This window comes from Neophocaena asiaeorientalis, unplaced genomic scaffold (assembly GCF_003031525.2).
Source record: "Neophocaena asiaeorientalis asiaeorientalis breed wild unplaced genomic scaffold, Neophocaena_asiaeorientalis_V1.1 scaffold225, whole genome shotgun sequence".
NCBI classification, from domain to species: domain Eukaryota; kingdom Metazoa; phylum Chordata; class Mammalia; order Artiodactyla; family Phocoenidae; genus Neophocaena; species Neophocaena asiaeorientalis.
Window position 1 is genome coordinate 2,221,471 of NW_020172364.1, and position 19,070 is coordinate 2,240,540.

Sequence of the window (19,070 nt, forward strand, 5' to 3'; positions counted from 1 at the left end):
TTCAACCTTGTGAAATAATGTCAAAGTTGTTTTTAAAGGGGCACTAACAGCCAGATAATGTTTTTCAAAATCACTGCTTTCCCTGTTGAAAAATAATTCAGTGTAACCACAACTTGCAAGATAAAATCCAAACCTGCCATTCCATGCCAGTTAAAATCTGGTCCCGGGCTTCCCTGGTGGCGCAGTGGTTGAGAGTCCGCCTGCCAATTCAGGGGACGTGGGTTCGTGCCCTGGTCCGGGAAGATCCCACATGCCGCAGAGCGGCTGGGCCCGTAAGCCATGGCCGCTGAGCCTGCGCGTCCGGAGCCTGTGCTCCACAACAGGAGAGGCCACAACAGTGAGAGGCCCGCGTACCGCAAAAAAAAAAAAAAAAAAAAAAAATCTGGTCCCAACCTAAATTTCATACCTTTTCTCTTATTGTCCCTACCTAACCCCCAAGCACCTCCCACTCCAATCGGGCAGATCTGCTCCCAGATATAGAACACAACTTACTCATTTTCAACAGCTCCTTCCTTTCTAGTCTGCAACCCCCCTGCACCCCTGCTACTGCCCTTGGGTTCTCCTTCCTAATGAAACCTACCCTGAGCACACCTGCCCATAGGACTCTCTTCCCCCCAGCTCCTAGAAGACATGTCCTGCCCCAGTCATATGCCATCAGCCTTCACCCCCATTCACGTCTTAGTGTGCTAGGTTTCATGCTGCCTTTTTGGAAAAATGGACATTCTAACTAAGCTGTGTGATCAGATTTACTTGAGAACTCAGTGTTTCCAAATTTAGTATTTGGTATCTTTCCCACCACTCTCTGGACAATGGAATTGCTTAATTGTGGATTTGATTGTTTTCCCACATAACTTTCGACATGATTATGTCTTATTTCCCCAATTAAATCATCAGTATCTTAAAAGTACAGAGACCATATTTTTAAGTTGCTTTGTATTCTCTACAACATTTAACATAATCTCATGTGTGCAGTAAGAACTCAGTTCAACAAATATTTAACACTTCAGTGGATACCTGAAAATGCAGGGGACTGAAAGTGTATTTCTAGAAAAAATATGTTCTAGCATACAATTTAAATATATAATATGTAGGTGTATAAAATACATATACACAAAAGCATGTGTGTGTATATATATTTATACAAGCTTAGAAAGTGCAATAAAGGCAGAGGCAGTCTAGATAGAAACTTTCCAATCACAAAAACAAGAAACAAATAGCATTCATGTGTTTAAACTACCTAAGAAGTTACTCTTTGGCAAAAAACTCTTAGGTTTAGTGCTATGGCATCTGTCTCTGAAATATGTTACTGTCCATTTTCATCATGACTGTGACTAGGAAATAATTCATTTAGTTAAATGACCTTTTCTTTTTCAGTTGTTCTCCTTTGATCAAGTTGCTGCTCACCTTCCTAAAAGCACTACATTGTATAAAATTTGAGGCAGAAACAAACTATATTGTCTCCCAATAAAAAAGTATAATTTTATTAGTATGAAATATTCGGAGATAATTTATTGTATTTGTGACCCAAGTACATGATTCTTAAATACGAAACGGTTTTAAGCGCAATCACACAATCATTTAGTAAAAGTGCTGGTCATCAGACCCCGAGAAAAGCAGGAAGGCACTTTCCCATTTTGGTGTAGAGATACTACACTTAAGAGGCTGCTTAATTGGCCGCTTATTTAATGGAGTTTATTCTGCTTCCCTTTTGTCAGATTCTTCCTCCTCAAACTCGACTAAAGGAGCATGTCTGTTGGCCTGAGAACCTTCTTTGTAGAACACTTTCTTGATAGTGCCGTCCTTTGGAGCCTTTATGGTATGCTGCAAAGACAAAAGGCATGACAAACAATGGCTGTGATGCTAATGAGGGTTGAGCACACACCAAGTCAAGAAACACGAAAAGTGAAAAATGAAGCCAATTATTTTGATGTTTTGTCATGTATCAGTGCTTCCCGACCTTTCTCATATCACAGCACACAGAGAAAATAATGACAGTTTTATGGTGCGCTTGCGGATTGAGAAGAATCACTACCTTGATGCACCTGGTCAATAATTGGGAAGCTCTGAATTAGCTAGTAATTCTCAGCTCAAGCTTCACAGTAGACTCTCACCTGGGAAGCTTTTAAAAACTACTGATCCTTGGGCTCCCCTACAGGAAATCCCAGTTCAACTGGTCTGGGAGGTACTTTTGCAAAAAGCTTCCCCAGTGCAATTTGTGACCAGGGCTCAGAACCAATGGCCTACAATTTCTAACCATCTAAAAACCTAAACAGCTAATTTAACTTGACTGAGGTTTTCACTTTGATACTGATATCTGGCATCCTAGGTATGGCCTTAGAAAATACCAGTAGCTAATATTCTGTTGGGTTACTGCCTGACTCTAAGCTATTGATAATTTCAGAATCACAAATGACAGGCACAATCTCACAAAATTAAAATGAAAATGTAAGAGAAGGATGGTTTGGTTCGGTTTCCTGCAGTTAATGCTTCATCAATCCATGGTTCTTAATATTTAAAATAGTCTTAATTTACAAAATAAGACAAAAGAATGATTGGGACTGATAGCTCCCATAGTTTATTTGGCAAGTGAACCCATGATTTCACTTACCTCCATCTTCATGGCGATCATAACCATCAAAGAATCTCCAGCTTTTACTTTGTCTCCAGCTTTCACAAACACCTAGAGAGTCAGAGTGACAGGTTAATATTTAAAAACAGAGGTCCTTTGTGGTCCACAGAGTTGGTATATAAGTGTACACAGCAGAAGTATGTGTCTATGTGGTCGTCTTGTCTGCCAAAGACAAACATACTGGCACAAATCAGAGACCCATAGGTCAGTCTGGCATTGCGGGCACTGTTGTCAGTGGGGGGCACTCCTTAGCTACCCATCCCTGCCCCCTAACCCACTGAGTTTTCCTTGAATCAGATGAATACACTTAATGTATTTCAAGATCCTTTTGTGTTTTCATGAATACACAGACAAGACATATCACCAACGGGGAAGGACTGACTACAGGTACACCTCATTTCATTGCTCTTCACATTTATTGTGCCTCACAGATATTGCTCTCTTTTTTTTCTTTTTAAGAAACTGAAGGTTTGTGGCAACTCTTCATCAAGAAAGTCTATGGGCGCCATTTTTCCCACAGCATTTGCTCACTTTGTGCCTCTGTGTCACATTTTGGTAATTCTTGCAAAATTTCAAACCCTCTATGAGTAAAAGGATTATGACTCTCTGAGGGTTCTGATGATGGTTAGCATGTTTTAGCAATGCCGGTTTTAAAAAAATTTTTATTTTATATTGGAGTGCAGTTGATTACAATGTTGTGTTAGTTTCAGGCGTACAGCAAAGTGATTCGGCTATACATATATCTAAGTATTTTTTAATCAAGGTATGTACATTTTTTAAAAAGACATACTGCTATCGCACACTTAACAGGCTACAGTGTAGAATAAACATAACTTTTATATGCACCGGGAAACCAAGAAATTCATGTGACTTGCTGTGCTGTGGTGGTCTGGAACCAAACCTGCAATCTCTCTGCTGTATGCCTGTACTACACTTAAATGTTTTCACGACAGGCAGGGTGGAGGGTCTTGCCTGGTTTTCTAGTTTTTAGGTTGTTTAGGATAGTGTTTCAAGTCTTTAGGGCCTTGTGTAGTAAATGCATAGACAATCTTCATGTGAAAGAATTAAACTTACTGGCAACACAGAAAAATATCTCTATTTTCCTTTTTTCAAGTATAAATGAACTCATATATCCCACATGGTTTTACTGTCTTCTTGGTTAACATGGTTATCAAGTAGTTTTCAGAAACATCACACAGTAGAGTTAGGTTCTGAAGTCAATGTGTACAGTCAAAACTGTGAAAAACGAGAAACATGTCTGAGAGCCCCACAATCACCCAATGCTGGGTGATAACTTTAGTAGCGTTCAATGAAATCAATGATCTGGGTTTAGGTCAGTTATGGGGGAAAAAAGTGCATGTTTAAAAGTACACCCTGAGTAGGGATGCCCATATTACAAGAGGCCTGTGGGAACTGAGAATGAATGAGCAAAAGGCAGGTCCAAGTCCCTCAAGTCTGTTGCCCTTCTGGGGCAAATATTTCCAGACAGGAATGGTGGGTGAAATCACTCACACTATGTAAATCATTGTTTTCTTCTTTTATTTATGGGTACCAAGAACATACATTTGAATTTTTATGACTTAAATACATTTAAGGGGACTCTACTATATGTAAGTATATAAAAGGCGACTACTGATCTACCACCATTGGAAGATCTCAACTCTGAATATATGCGGCATTCAACACCAAACCACATTGTTCTTCACCAATACCTTTCAAATTTTGGATAATGCTTGGTGAATGTGTCATTTTAATCATATAAAGACAACCTTGATTATTTGTACTTTGATGGAAATTCCCACTTCAAAGAAGAGTCTTTATCATAAATTAGGCAAATGGGGACTTCCCTGGTGGCACAGTGGTTAAGAATCCGCCTGCCAATGCAGGGGACACGGTTTGATCCCTGGTCCGGGAAGATCCCACATGCCACAGAGCAACTAAGCCTGTGTGCCACAACTACTGAGCCTGCGCTCTAGAGCCCGGGAGTCACAACTACCAAGCCCGCGCGCATCATCTAGTGAAGCCCGCGTGCTCTAGGGCCCGCAAGCCGCAACTACTGAGCCCGTGTGCTGCAACTACTGAAGCCCGCGTGCCTAGAGCCCGTGCTCCGTACAAGAGAAGCCACTGCAATGAGAAGCCTGTGCGCCGCAACAAAGAGTAGCCCCTGCTCGCTGCAACTAGAGAAAGCCTGCGCGCAGCAACGAAGACCCAACACAGCCATGAAAAAAAAAAATTAGGTAAATGGTATTTTCACTGTAATATAGAACTTGAATCTATAATAGATCCTCTTGTTTTCTTGAAATGGATGCTTTCCTATGAGCAAGATTTAGAGAGGGGGAAAAAGAATATATACAACAAAGTTCAACAAAGACATTTATTAGGACTTATTGTACATCATTCTACATACGTTCACATCATTACCTTTTCAACAGTTCCAGTCATAGGAGCTATGGCACCTCCTTGGGTTCCTTCTGAGCTCACTGAAGACAAGTATCTGGGGACTGGAATGCCAATCTGAATACTTCCATCCTATAAATAGAAATGATATTTATGGGGTATATATTTATAACATAAATCAGAAATGAAATTAAGATCACTATAGTTTTACTAATAGACCTGAGGTGATGATTATTTTCAAACTATTTGTTAAATATCAGTCATCTTTAATACCAGGGTTCTAATTTAGCTTTGTACCTTGAGCAAATTACTAAACCCCTCAGTCTTGGTTTCCCACTGTAAAGAAGTAATGGCATACATGCCTCACAGGGGATTAAAAGAATTAAAGGATATAACTGTTGGTAAAAGACAGCCACTGTCTGGAAGCCATTTTTAGTAGCAACCCCACTATAAGGTGCTTAGTCTAAGCCAGGAACTCTTAACAACTATATGAATATATAATGTCATTGATGGTCCCAACAACCTTATGAGTTGGGTACTGTTATTTATTTATTTCTGTTCATAGATGGGAGAACTGAAGCCTAGAGTTTAACTTGCTCAAGGTCAAGCAGATGCTGGTAGGGCCAGGATTTGAACCCAAGTAGCTTCATACTCCAGAACTCATGCTCTTCACCACTCCACTCTACGGCCTCTGCCATCATATTGTTCTAGCACATTGACTATGGCAAGAAATGCCTGGTAAAATGAGACCAACCTTGACTCCAAATATGTAGTTTAATTACTGGAATACTAAAGGCATCTCATCACAAAGGACTGTGGTCTGGAAGATGGTTCCCAAATGTGAGAAGACTCTGAAGAGGCCACAGTATACCTGATAATCCATTCCCTTTCTTCGCCCATGCAGAACACCAAGGTCTCCTAACAAGCTCCTAACCAAATCCATGCCAAGCCTACCCCAACCATCCTTTGGCTGCCACGAGACCACCACTAACCCCACCCACCTCCCCCATAAGGAGTATCTCTGGTCCACAGACTCCTCCCGCAATGGTCAAGTCCCCAGGATTCCCAGTGCTAGGAGGATGGTGATTGGGGGAAGTTTTAAGGCCTCAAATCCCTGAGAGAACACTGCCCCCTGAGCAGGGAGATTCGCTCTGACAAGAAGGGGGTAAGGGTGTTTGAGAATTAAAGGAAGAAATGGATATGTGTCTGTCAGAGAGAATCTGTGAGGACAAAAGGGATGAATGGAGAAATAGAGAAGGTGGAAATGTGACAAAGAAACAGAGTGAAAGGGAGACAGAGAAAAGGTCACAGCAGTGAGAGAAGGAAGCAGGATCTTTCTACTATCTCAGTGGAATACCTCTGGTCAAGCAATTTCTCCCAATCTCCACAACAGTGTTATTATATTATTATTATTATTAATTTTTTTTGCAGTACGCGGGCCTCTCACTGTTGTGGCCTCTCCCGTTGCGGAGCACAGGCTCCGGATGCGCAGGCTCAGCGGCCGTGGCTCATGGGCCCAGCTGCTCCGCGGCATATGGGATCCTCCCGGACTGGGGCACGAACCCGTGTCCCCTGCATTGGCAGGCGGACTCTCAACCACTGCGCCACCAGGGAAGCCCCCACAACAGTGTTATTATAAAGAAAAGACACTACCATGGAAAATAGGTAAATAGTGTTTTCCAGGATAACCAGCTTAGTTTTACTAGCAACTCCATTAACAGAAGATTTCAGGTAAGTGCAGTCTCCCTCACTGCAAAGATCACCAAGGACATGGAAAGTTTTATCTTCAATCTGAAAAAACAGAAAAATAAGATCCTTAAAATAAAATAAATGAACAACCCTACAGAATTAAAATCAAAATCAATTCTTTACTAGTAAGTTTCAAAAGGTAATAGGTAAAATGTTTTTTTAAAAGTCATGTAGGAAATTTCCTCCTAAGATTCACACAAAATACTCTAGAAAGAAACAGCAGTAAGATAATTAAAAGGAAAACAAAAGTTATAGAACATATCTATAGCACCATACTGCTACAGAAAAAGGTTCATTTAAGAAGAGCAATAAAAAAAGTGAAATAGAAATACAGATCAAAGTAAGCAAAATTATTAAAATTCAGTTGAGTATATTACATAATAGTACTCATTTCTGAGTACCCAAATTCAAATTTAGTTTTACTGTGCCAAAGCTAGTAACGAAAAAAGCCAGAACCCCATAATTAGATAGATTTTACCAACATGTAGATCCAATTCATGGGTTTCAGTTATGATTTAAGAAGATAAATTAGCTGGAGATTGACCACAATTTTCTTACTCTGAGAGAGAGGGTACCGAAGAACAGATTTCACACTTAACCTTCCAAGGAAGCTGACAAAAGGACATGAAACCTTTCTGTTTAAAAGGATGTTTTCTCATATACACAACCAAGAAAAAGATTTCCCTTACACACAGAAAATTCATTTAAATCTTCTTTCTTTATTTTTCATTTCAATTCCCATGTTAGTGTCAGAGTCCTGTGGCTATTCTTTTCAAATATATTATGTAGGCTAAAGTGAAATAGGTCACACTGCAGTATTTATACATGGTTCTCATCTATCCTAAGTTAAAAAATATGACATTTTTCTCTGCTTTGTAACCTACTAAAACAGCCATTTGAATGTTTGTGGAATTCTCAGGACATAAAGGTTAGATTGGGAACAGTTTTGTTTAAAGATCTACAGAAGCACATTCTAAGTTCGTGAATGTAGTTCCATGAGCAGATTAGAACAAATCTGCAATTTAATTTACCATTTACCAAGGGATGAGAAGGGGTTCCTAAACCAGAGGTACCAATATGAATTGCAACTCTCACATACTAAAGTAAGTAGATTTCCCATCATTTGTCTGAATCTCAGAGAAAGAAAACCAATGTGTCTCAAAGCGTTGGGTAACCTAAAGCACATCATTGATAAATTCATTTTGCAGGATTTGAAATCTCTTAGCTCGTACTAAAAATGATTTATTCTATTCTCTGAATATATACTCACTATAGGAATTTGGTTGAGTTCTCATATTGTTTTTTAACCCTTTTAGCATTTCATTTTGCCCGTATAATGGACTTTTAAAAATTGAGGTCTATCATAAAAATTTTGACTAGAGATTCTGAAAGTATGACCTGTGGATCCCTTGGGGTCCCCAAAACCCCTTTAGGAGTTCCACAAAGTCAAACAATTTCATAATAACATAATGTTATTTGTCTTTTTTTACCCTCATTTTCTCAAGTATACAGTGGAATTTTCTAGAGATTGCAGGACACGTGATAATGTTATTGCTCTGTTGGCTAATGGAATGTGTGCTTGTAATAAACTTTTCTCCGTTTATCCTGCAACTCAACAAAAAACCCAACCCGGTTTTTAAAATAAGGCAAATAATTTGAATAGACATTTCTTTAAAGAAGATAAACAAATAGCCAAACAGCATACGAAAAGATGCTTAACATCATTAGTCATTTTGGAAATGAATAATCAAAACCACAGTCAGATACTACTTCCACACCTGAGGATGGTTTCTTAAAAAAAAGAAAAACAACAACAACAAAACAAAAAAACCCACCAGGATATAACTGTTGGCAAGGCAGGATGTGGAGAAATTGGATCCTTTGTGCACTGTTGGTGGGAATGTAAAATGGTACAGACACTATGGAAAAAAGTATGGTAGTTCCCCCCAAAATTAAAAAGAAAATTACCATATGACCCAGCAATTCTACTTCTTTGGGTATATGCCTAAAAGAACTGAAATCAGGGTCTCAAAGAGATATTTGTATACCGATGTTCATAGCAGCATTATTCACGATAGGCAAAAGGTGGAAGCAACCCAAGTGTCCATTGAAAGATGATAAATAAAGTGTGGCATATACATACAATGGAATATTATTCAGCCTTAAAACAGGAAGGGAATTTGGACATATGCTACAACAACAGAAGGACCTCTTCAGCCTTAAAAAGGAAGGGAATTTGGACATACGCTACAACAACAGAAGGACCTCAAAGACATTATGCTAAGTGAAATAAGCCAATTACAAAAGGAGGAACGCTGAATGATTCCACTTATATGAGGTACCTAGAGTAGTTAAATCCACAGAGACAGAAAGTGGAACAGTGATTGCTGGAGGAGGGGTAGGTGGAGAAGTGGGAGTGGGCTCTTACTGTTTAATGGGTACAGAGTTTCAGTTTTGGAAGAGGAGAAAAGTTCTGCAGATGGATGGTGGTTGCACAACAATGTAAATGTATTTAATGTCACTAAATTGTACACTGAAAAATGGTAAATTATATTTTATGTACATTTTAAAAACGTACATTAAAAGAATAATAATTTTTTTCTCAGTGTAATTTTCTAAATGGTAAATATTAATAGATGTAACTGATACAAACAAAAGCTCTTAGGGGAGTCTCAATAACTTTTAAGAGTGTACAGAGGTCTTGAGACCAAAAAATTTGAGAACTACTACTTTAGATATAAATACATTCACATAATTTAGGGGCTTATTACGTGTCTGATTCAAAACTATTATTATTATTATTTTTTTTTACCAATCTTTTATTCTTAAGGAACCCTACAGACAAACTGAATAAATAATCAGAAACTGTATAGGGGGTAATTTCTCCAAATTGGTCTGAAATAAAAGCTCATGACATTCTCCTAATTATAGTCATAATAATCAATGGCTTAAGAGAAAGTAGAGAGTTAAAAAATACTCTACTTAGTATGACAGAGATCAGATTCAGCTCTGAGCTGCAGAACAAAACCAAAAAGGCTTACCTGCATGCTATGTGACCCATCACGGTTATATGTTACAGCTATGGTTACATCTTTATGGAGAAAGGGGGGAAATTGAAGAAAAATTAGAAGACATTCATTTATTCAGTAACTGAGATTCTGAAAACATCACTTTCAACCTAAGGATAACTAGTTGTTAGGGATATCAACATCTTTTAACTCTCTGACAATAAAGATTAAAAAAATGTAAAAATCAGACAGGTTTCAATAAAGGTGTATTCCAAACTTTTCTTTTTTAAAACTGGAGTTTTAGCTCTTTTAAGTTTATAGGATATTTCAGATACTTTCCCGTCAACAAGAAAGGCCATAGTGTCATAGTAGAAAATGTAAGTAATTGGGAAAGAGAAGTTCTGGCTTAAGACCCAAATTTGCCATCTGTGGCAAGATCACCTCTGTGATCTTGACCAAGTCATTTAAAATCTTGCTTTTCTGATCCATTCTGACCCATCAACTGGGTATGAGAATGTAAATGATTAAATAAATGTGAGGGCTTCCCTGGTGGCGCAGTGGTTGGGAGTCCGCCTGCCGATGCAGGGGACACGGGTTCATGCCCCAGTCCGGGAGGATCCCTCATGCCGCGGAGCGGCTAGGCCCGTGAGCCATGGCCGCTGAGCCTGCGCGTCCGGAGCCTGTGCTCCGCAACGGGAGAGGCCACAGCAGTGAGAGGCCCGCGTACCGCAAAAAAATAAAAAAATTTTTAAAAATAAATAAATGTGAAAGTGCAGACTATACAAATATAATATACAATATAGTTATATCATTATGTGACTACAGAATAGGTTAAAGACTATCCTAGGAGATGGAAATTTCGTGGGGTAGAGAATGCAGACCAAAGTCATTTCATCTACTCCTGACACATCAATCAGCGTCTTGATGCTGCCAGCTCAAATCTGTTTCCAGCCTTGACCTTCCTTCTCCAGAACTCTAATTAGTCACTCCTAGCAGGATCCTCCATTGGCAATTTAAAATAAACATGGTGGAGCCAACAAATCATCTCCCCACTCCGCCTGCCTTCCCTCCTGACCTGTGAGCTCCATGACTGACACCATTTTTCTCGTCATCCAGGTTTATAACCTATCATTCTTGCCTTCTCCTCCTTTGCTTTCCACCTCCAAGAGTCACCACAAAGCTGCCAAATTCTTCCCCTGGAGGACCTGTCCTCTACACTTCCTCCTGTCCATTCCCATCGCTCTACTCTGATTCAGTCCCACAGCTTCTGGCCTAGCTACCTCCAAAGAGGTCCTTCCAAAACTTCCTGCTTCCTCTCTCAACCGTTCCAGCTGATGCTGCCTAGCATGTCCCCACCACATTCAAAATACTTGGCCTGGTATGGAAGGCACCAAACTCCCAGTCTTGTTTTCCACTATTCTTCTACATAGCCCTGTGTTCCAAACAAATGGAAAAAATGGGCCAATTAATATTCTCCATATATGCCTCTAGCCTTGCCCACAATTGTGCCTCTTTGCTCATGCTCCTCCTTCACACTTTGCTGGTCCTCAGCCACACCAACTGACACATCACGCTCACTCACTGTCCTTGGGAGGAGTCTGTCTAGGTGGAATGAATTCTCTCTCCTCTGAACATTAAGACTTCGGCATATAAAACACCATTATGATTCTCCCCTCATCCAGTTTTATACGACAGTGATTTTTCTCTTTATCAGTTGTTTTTAAAAATTGCAAAAATAGGACTTCCCTGGTGGCACAGTGGTTAAGAATCCGCCTGCCAATGGAGGGGACACCAGTTCGAGCCCTGGTCCAGGAAGATCCCACATGCCGCGGAGCAACTAAGCCTGTGTGCCACAACTACTGAAGCCCATGTGCCTGGAGCCCACGCTCCGCAACAAGTCACTGCAATGAGAAGCCCGCACACCACACGTAGAGAAAAGCTCGTGCGCAGCAATGAAGACCCAATGCAGCCAAAAATAATAAATAAATAAAATAAAAAATATTTTTTAAAAATTGCAAAAATAAAAATATTCACAAAAGTTAAATACTGAAGTTCATAAACTAAAAAGTCCCCTCTACTGCCCAGATGTATTACTACTAAACATTTTATGTGTGAATCCTTTTAGATTTTTTCAAACGCACAAATTTATATTTTTCTTTTATAAAAATAGGATATTGTTATAATATTGTTCTGCAACCAACTTTTAAAAATTAACATGTGACATATGTATCTACTTCGTTCTTTTCATAGTAGCAAGGGGATAATTTAATAATAATGATGATGATAGCTACTGTTTATTGACTGCTTGCTCTAGGTCATTCAATGAGCTAAATGCTAATGAGCTAAGTGCTTTACAGGTGCTGCCGCATTTAATACACTCAACAACCCAAGGAAGTAACTGCTATCACCATCCCCATTTACGGCCGAGGACACTAGATGCTTAGAGAGGGTGACTTGCCCAAGGGTCACAGACAAGAGGGGAGCGGAATTCAACCCATACAGTCTGACTCCAGGGCCTGCATTATTAACCACTATACCATCCGTCTTGCCAACACATACACTTCTCCTTTGCCAAATGGTAAATTTCTCACATCTTTTTTTCTCCTCTTTACATTACTCAGAATATCTGTTTTTTCAAAAACTTTGTACTGAATGTATGAATGAATGAAACTTTTCCCATATATCTTACCAGTATCTTTAAACTTTCTTATAAGAAAATACATCCAATTATGCCGGATCAGTTTTCTTTCAATTTATAAGATATGAAAAGTATTTAACTGACATGAATGCCGAATGAATCATAGTAAAGGACTTCCCTGGTGGCTCAGTGGTTAAGAATCCGCCTGCCAATGCAGGAGACACGGGTTTGATTGCTGGTCCGGGAAGATCCCACATGCCGCAGAGCACCTAAGCCTGTGCGCCACAACTACTGAGCCTGCGCTCTAGAGCCCAGGAGCTACAATTACTGAGCCCACGCACCGTAGAGTCTGCGCGCTGCAACTACTGAGCCCACGCACAACTACCGAAGCCTCTGCGCTCTAGGGCCCAAGTGCCGCAAATACTGAGTCCACATGCTGCAACTACTGAAGCCCGCACACCTAGAGCCCATGCTCTGCAACAAGAGAAGTCACCGCAATGAGAAGCCCACGCACCACAACGAAGAGTAGCCCCTGCTCGCCGCAACTAGAGAAAGCCTGTGCGCAGCAACGAAGACCCAATGCAGCCAAAAATAAAAAAATAAAATTAAAAAATTTTTTAAAAATTAAAAAATCATAGTAAAGACATTGCCAGGAAAACTCTAAATTCTTTTATATATTATAGGGTAACTGAATTTGTTCCTCCCTCCTCTAGGTATCTCTTGACCCCCACAAGAGAACCTTAAACATCTTATAAATTTAATATATGTTTAATATCCTCTTACATACTTAATAAAATATATAAGTTTAGCATGGTGCAGTGTTAGGTAAGCACAGGTACCCTGGAGCATGGGTTCAAATTCTGGCTCCACCAATTAGCTTTGGTGTGACTTCAAGAAAACTATTAATCTAAGACATGGTTCTCAATTTATAAAGTTGATACTAATAATAACACTGATCTCATTGGCCTATTCTGCAAATGCAAATGAAATAATCCATGGAACGTGCTTAACAAAGTGTCTGATATATACCAAACACTCAATAAATCTTAGCCATTATTATTGAGGGTAGGGCAGGGTTCTGTGAAACATGGCCATAGTAACAAAGGAAGATTATTTTTCAAGCCCTGAATATTTAAAATGCTGGGTCGTTCTTACTGAGATCATTAGGAGTTGGTTCTACTTTAGATTCACAAATGCTTCTGGGCTCTTAGACTTCCTCTTTGGAGCACTCTCTTATTCAACCATGGTCACTACTGATTGATTATATTAGAGACTCACCATAACATTCTGAAAGCTATTATATTCAGACCTGGGTTATTGTTGAAAAATACTACCAAAAGGATGTAGTGAACAGCATGCATATTGGCTTTTCAATTATATATTTATTTACTTTAAAAATTAAAAGAACAAAATCCCCCAAAATGTGGCATAATTCAAAACACTGCTCAGAGCCTTAGTGAAGATCCATGCCAAATAACACAGTTGGCTCATCTGAATTACAATCACACATGGGATTTTTCTGTTTAATTTAGGTTGAAGAGGTCACTGAAACTTTGCTGCTGATACTTGTGTTCAGCATAGAGGATTCTAGAGTAAGATATTCCCAGATTTTGGAGGCTGCTTTTTAGGACGAAATGAATAAATACACCAGTATAAAATGGATAGTTTGACCATTTGCAGAATGCTACTTTATAAGGGATGTTTGCAAACTTTCTTTCCATGTACTCAAGGCACTTAGGGCAATGACCATCTAGGTTCAGAATGAAAAAATACCTAAAGAGCTATAACCCAATCAACTTCTGTGAACAAAGAATCTTTTAGTAAATGACTGGATATCTACACAGAGTTGAGGCACAGAAAATCTCACTCTGTCTGGGGCAGAGGGTGCTGTGATGAGCTGGCAGGAGCATTCTGTTCTACCTGGTAGGCACATTCTGATAATGGAGTTATCACAGTTCATTGACACCTCACATTTAAGGTCATCCAGTCCTCCCAGCCCTGACTCTGTACATCTGGCTTGCCAGGCAAACTGTTCTGCAGCAAGAGGGATACAGCCACCTGGTATCACAGGATTCTGGTTCCTCTGGTACACTGTTCCAGCCATAAGTTTATAAACCACCTTCTGGTGTAGGTGTCAGCCCTTCCTGACTTAAGTTACAATAAATCAGGCCCCTTCCTGAGCCTATTCAAATTAGTTTGCAATCAAAACTCAATTTTCCACTGGAAAAGTGGTGAAAATAGCACAGGGGCCAAGGTCAAAAAGACTGGGTATCAATCTTGGCTCTGCCACTTACTAGCCTTGAATAAGTTTTACTGCACCTCCCATGCCTAAGTTTCACCACCAACAGGTGGGTAAAACAGTGACTCCCCTTCATTAACGCTGCCTGAGCATTGGGCAATCCTTCTTCCCTGGAGTAGTTTTGGTTATTGTTTTTCTTCTTTAAAAGTCATACATGCTCACTGAAGAAAAACTGCAAAGCAAATAAAGTACAAAGAAGGGGCGGAAAAAAGACTGCTTCAAATCCTACCATCCAACGGTAATCTCACTAATGTTTTGTCATATTTCATTTGTCATTTTGCTATGTACATTTTATGACATATTTTAAAAATATTTACCAAATATAGAAAAAGTGTAAAAAAAAAAAGTCATTAACTCTACCACCCAGAGCCAATCAATTCTATTATTTTAGCATGCTTCCTTCCAATGTTTAGGCTAGGGATCTTAAAAAATGTAATTGATAGTGGCCAGACTGAATCCTTTTTTTTCAGGTAAATATGCTATATTTCTACAAAGCACATTCCTCTTTAAATAAAACATTACTTACTGTTTTTACCATCCCTAAGAGTCATGCTTCTGGTATAACAGATATTCAGTCTTCTTCCACTGCTGGATACAAAAGGAGAGTATTGATCTAGAAAAAATTTAAAATTCAACAACAAATTAATGAACATCAAGCTTACTAACAAAAGAAAATGTAGAGGTCCTATATCAGCAGCTCAAATGTGTTTTCTTTGTTCTATTCATTGCTTTAAATTTATTTTAAAAAAAGTTTTTTTAAAAGCTATTTTCTTCTTTTTAAAATATTTATTTATTTATTTTTGCCTGCCTTGGGTCTTAGTGGTGGCACGTGGGATCCTTCGTTGCGGCACGCGGGCTTCTCTCTAGCTGTGGCACGTGGGCTCCAAAGCACGTGGGCTCAGTAGTTGTGGCTCGTGGGCTCCAGAGTGCATAGGTTCTGTAGTTGCAGTATGTGGGCTCTCTAGTTGTGGTGCGTGGGCTCGGTAGTTGCAGTGCGTGGGCTTAGTTGCCCCGTGGCATGTGGGATCTTAGTTCCCTGACCAGGGATTGAACCCATATCCCCGAATTGGAAGGCAGATTCTTAACCACTGGACGACCAGGGAAGCCCTCTCATTGCTTTAAATTTAAATTAGACACTTTCATTTACGGCTCAGGAAATTTTATATGAAAAATATCCCAGTTTCTCTTGAAAATCAGAATATTTGCAGCCTCAATTCTCATCCTCTGGTTACATAAACTGCACAGTGGTCACTTTTTTGACAGGACAAATGCATTCCAGGTCACCCAAATCCTCACCACTCACTATTTTTCTTTTACCTGGCCTCTTTTACTCTTCTCTGTTACTGGTCCGCCCCAGACATTTGTGTGTTCACCCTCTGTTAGACAATATCCAGGAGCTACAGAGTAGCTAAATTGAAGCAATTTATTCTGAAACTCCTCACTGTGCTGGTTATAAATTTTAAAAAGGAAAGTGAGAGTAAGAGGACACTCCATTCTAAAAATGCTAAGTCCAGGCTTAGGAATACCAGATGGGGTATAGTTAGATGCATTTATTTAATGTAAAAGGACCAAATGAGGACAGAGCACAAATCTCCAAATATAGTTTTATATTTTAAGCTTTCAATGTAACTTTCTTGAATGAATCTAGAAATTAAAGATCCCAATAACAGGATCCTATAATAATAATCCTAATAATAATGAAGGGATAAATGGATTCAAATTTTTTTTTTCTGTTTGCTCCAAAGATCAGAGACAGCCTGAGGAAACATGGAGCAAATTTGGGAGAGCTCAGATTTTGCCAATTTAGAGGGAAGAACTTCTTAACGGAGAACTGACTGAAACTGTAATTAACTAACGAATTTTCCTGACGTGTTAGGAGGCTGGGCAACAACTCAGCAGGGATGCTGAAGCAGGGATGCACACATGTGGCAGCCAGGATGAATCTCTCATAGGCGCCCCCCACCCCCGCACCCCCCGCCATGGCCAGATATAGATGCATTTATTTAATGTAAAAGGACCAAATGAGGACAGAGCACAAATCTCCAAATATAGTTTTATATTTTAAGCTTTCAATGTAACTTTCTTGAATGAATCTAGAAATTAAAGATCCCAATAACAGGATCCTATAATAATAATCCTAATAATAATGAAGGGATAAATGGATTCAAATTTTTTTTTTCTGTTTGCTCCAAAGATCAGAGACAGCCTGAGGAAACATGGAGCAAATTTGGGAGAGCTCAGATTTTGCCAATTTAGAGGGAAGAACTTCTTAATGGAGAACTGACTGAAACTGTAATTAACTAACGAATTTTCATTATGAATTTCCAGCTTCCTGAGGTGTTAGGAGGCTGGGCAACAACTCAGCAGGGATGCTGAAGCAGGGATGCACACATGTGGCAGCCAGGATGAATCTCTCATAGGCGCCCCCCACCCCCGCACCCCCCGCCATGCCCAGATTCTATGATACAATGAAGTACCTAGGTGTCTAGTTAGTCAGAAATTTGATCACAGAATAGAAAAAGAGAGGAGGAACTAACTCAACAATAAATCATGGGTAACCCAAGGGAATCTGAGCATCTCTGGCGCTCTGTCTTTAGTCTCCAGGACCAAGGAAGTTGCTGCAGGTGCAGAGGATACAACAAAGTAGGCCACAAGGAGTGGTGAATAAAAGAAGTTGGAAGGAAATGAAAAATAAATTAAAAAAAAAAAGTTGGAAGGGATATCAGCATGGGATGCGGGGAGAACTTGTGTTTGCTTGAAAATAATTCCTTCTTTACATTACGCTGTTAGGTGATAAGTTAAGTTATATTTAATGGGTTAAAGGGTGTTGATGGGCGCATCCATGTTATGTGAGGAGCTCTACTTCACACTAAAAAACACTTTAGCAGAGGAAGGTGTCAATCACTGACAGAAGAAAAGGGAGGTAGGAGTGGCATAAAGAAAGAAAAGCGGGAGTTCCCTGGTGGCCTAGTGGTTAGGATTCTGGGCGTTCACTACTGTGGCCTGGGTTCAATCCCTGGTTGGGAACTGAGATCTCATAAGCCGTGTGGCACAGCCAAAAAAAAAAAGAAAAGCATGTTCAATGATTATTCATAAAATCTTGATAAGCAGAAGAAAGAGAAAAGCAGTCCATACCTTGTGTCTGGATTTTGAAAACATCAGTCATAGCTTTCTCCTTGAGGATGAGCCCCAGAGCTGCCTGGCATAAAAATTCTTTGGCTGTGGTCTTCCGATGGGGCAACAGTTCTTTGCGGTGCTGAGGGATGAAATCAGTGTGCACGTTCCCAGCTTCAAACTCTGGGTGGCCAGACAGTTTGAGGAGGAAGTCAATGTTGGTGTTCAGCCCAACAATCTAAGGGGGAAAAAAAAGCCGATGTCCCCAGTGAGTGGGGAAAACAACGTATTCAGAAAAACATTTCTATGGCATCTGCTCTTTCTACTAAGTATTTTCTACTATGAATAACCCTCAGAAAGAACAAAATAAAACGAAAAAACCCACTTCACCATCACTATACATCTGCACACAACACTATATAATTTACTATGATAAAGACAATGTAGGAAATGGTGTTGGGTAGGTAGTGTGGAGATGTTTAATTGACTCAGATTAGGAAAGCAAGTAAACGTTAAGAAACTTAAATAAGATTTACTTGCAAGATATCGAAGACTTGCTGCTCAGAACACACCCACGAAATAGGAAAACCACAGAGTAAGATTGCTGCACTGGGGATGGGTAGGATTATACGACCTGAAAAGAGCTGCCTTCCAACACTAAAATCCAACTTTGACACACTGATATAAAAATTTAAAAAGGTATAAAATTAACCCAAATCCACCCAATAAATAGGATCCCAGGCAAAACTGCTATCTGAGCCTTGGGTTCATTCATTCATTCACTCATTCATCCATTCATTCATTTATTTTATAGCCATTTACTGAATGCCTTTTAGGTGCCAGGCCCTGACCTGGATACTGTGGACACAGTGAGGAACAAAACACAGTGAGGAACAAAACACAGTCCTTGCCTCCACATTTAAGGGACACATGACAGCAATATCTATAAACAAATATCTAATATAATGGCAGGTGATATGAAGAAAAAGAAGGCTGGCTAAAGGAAGAGAGAACGCAAAGGGTTCTGTGGGGTGGCCTGGAGGACTCTGAGGGTCACAGTGAGCAGGGCTCAGGATGGTGAGGAGGCAGTCATGTGGGGGAAGAATATTCTGGAAGGGAGAACGGGAACACATGGCTCCATGCTGGGGGGTCTAAGGAGTAGCAAAGAGGCCAGTGTGGGTGGAGCCACAGAAAAAGGAAGTTTGATCAAATTCACGATATATAATAATTTGAATA

At 39.8% G+C, this 19,070-nt stretch overlaps 1 protein-coding gene across 2 annotated transcripts in view; it reads right to left on the bottom strand.

Annotated features, from left to right (window-relative positions):
• Positions 1–1,465: 1,465 nt before the first annotated feature.
• Positions 1,466–19,070, bottom strand: part of MCCC1 (methylcrotonyl-CoA carboxylase subunit 1) — a 63,202-nt gene continuing 45,597 nt past the window's right edge. For both annotated transcript variants that reach the window (XM_024768847.1, XM_024768857.1), the window contains 7 exons: positions 17,856–18,072; positions 15,247–15,333; positions 9,817–9,866; positions 6,680–6,817; positions 5,051–5,158; positions 2,609–2,680; positions 1,466–1,821 (listed from right to left, as the gene is read on the bottom strand). In XM_024768847.1, coding sequence (XP_024624615.1) covers positions 1,693–1,821; positions 2,609–2,680; positions 5,051–5,158; positions 6,680–6,817; positions 9,817–9,866; positions 15,247–15,333; positions 17,856–18,072 — 801 coding nt within the window. In that variant the 3' untranslated portion in view covers positions 1,466–1,692. The remainder of the gene's footprint in view (positions 1,822–2,608; positions 2,681–5,050; positions 5,159–6,679; positions 6,818–9,816; positions 9,867–15,246; positions 15,334–17,855; positions 18,073–19,070) is intronic.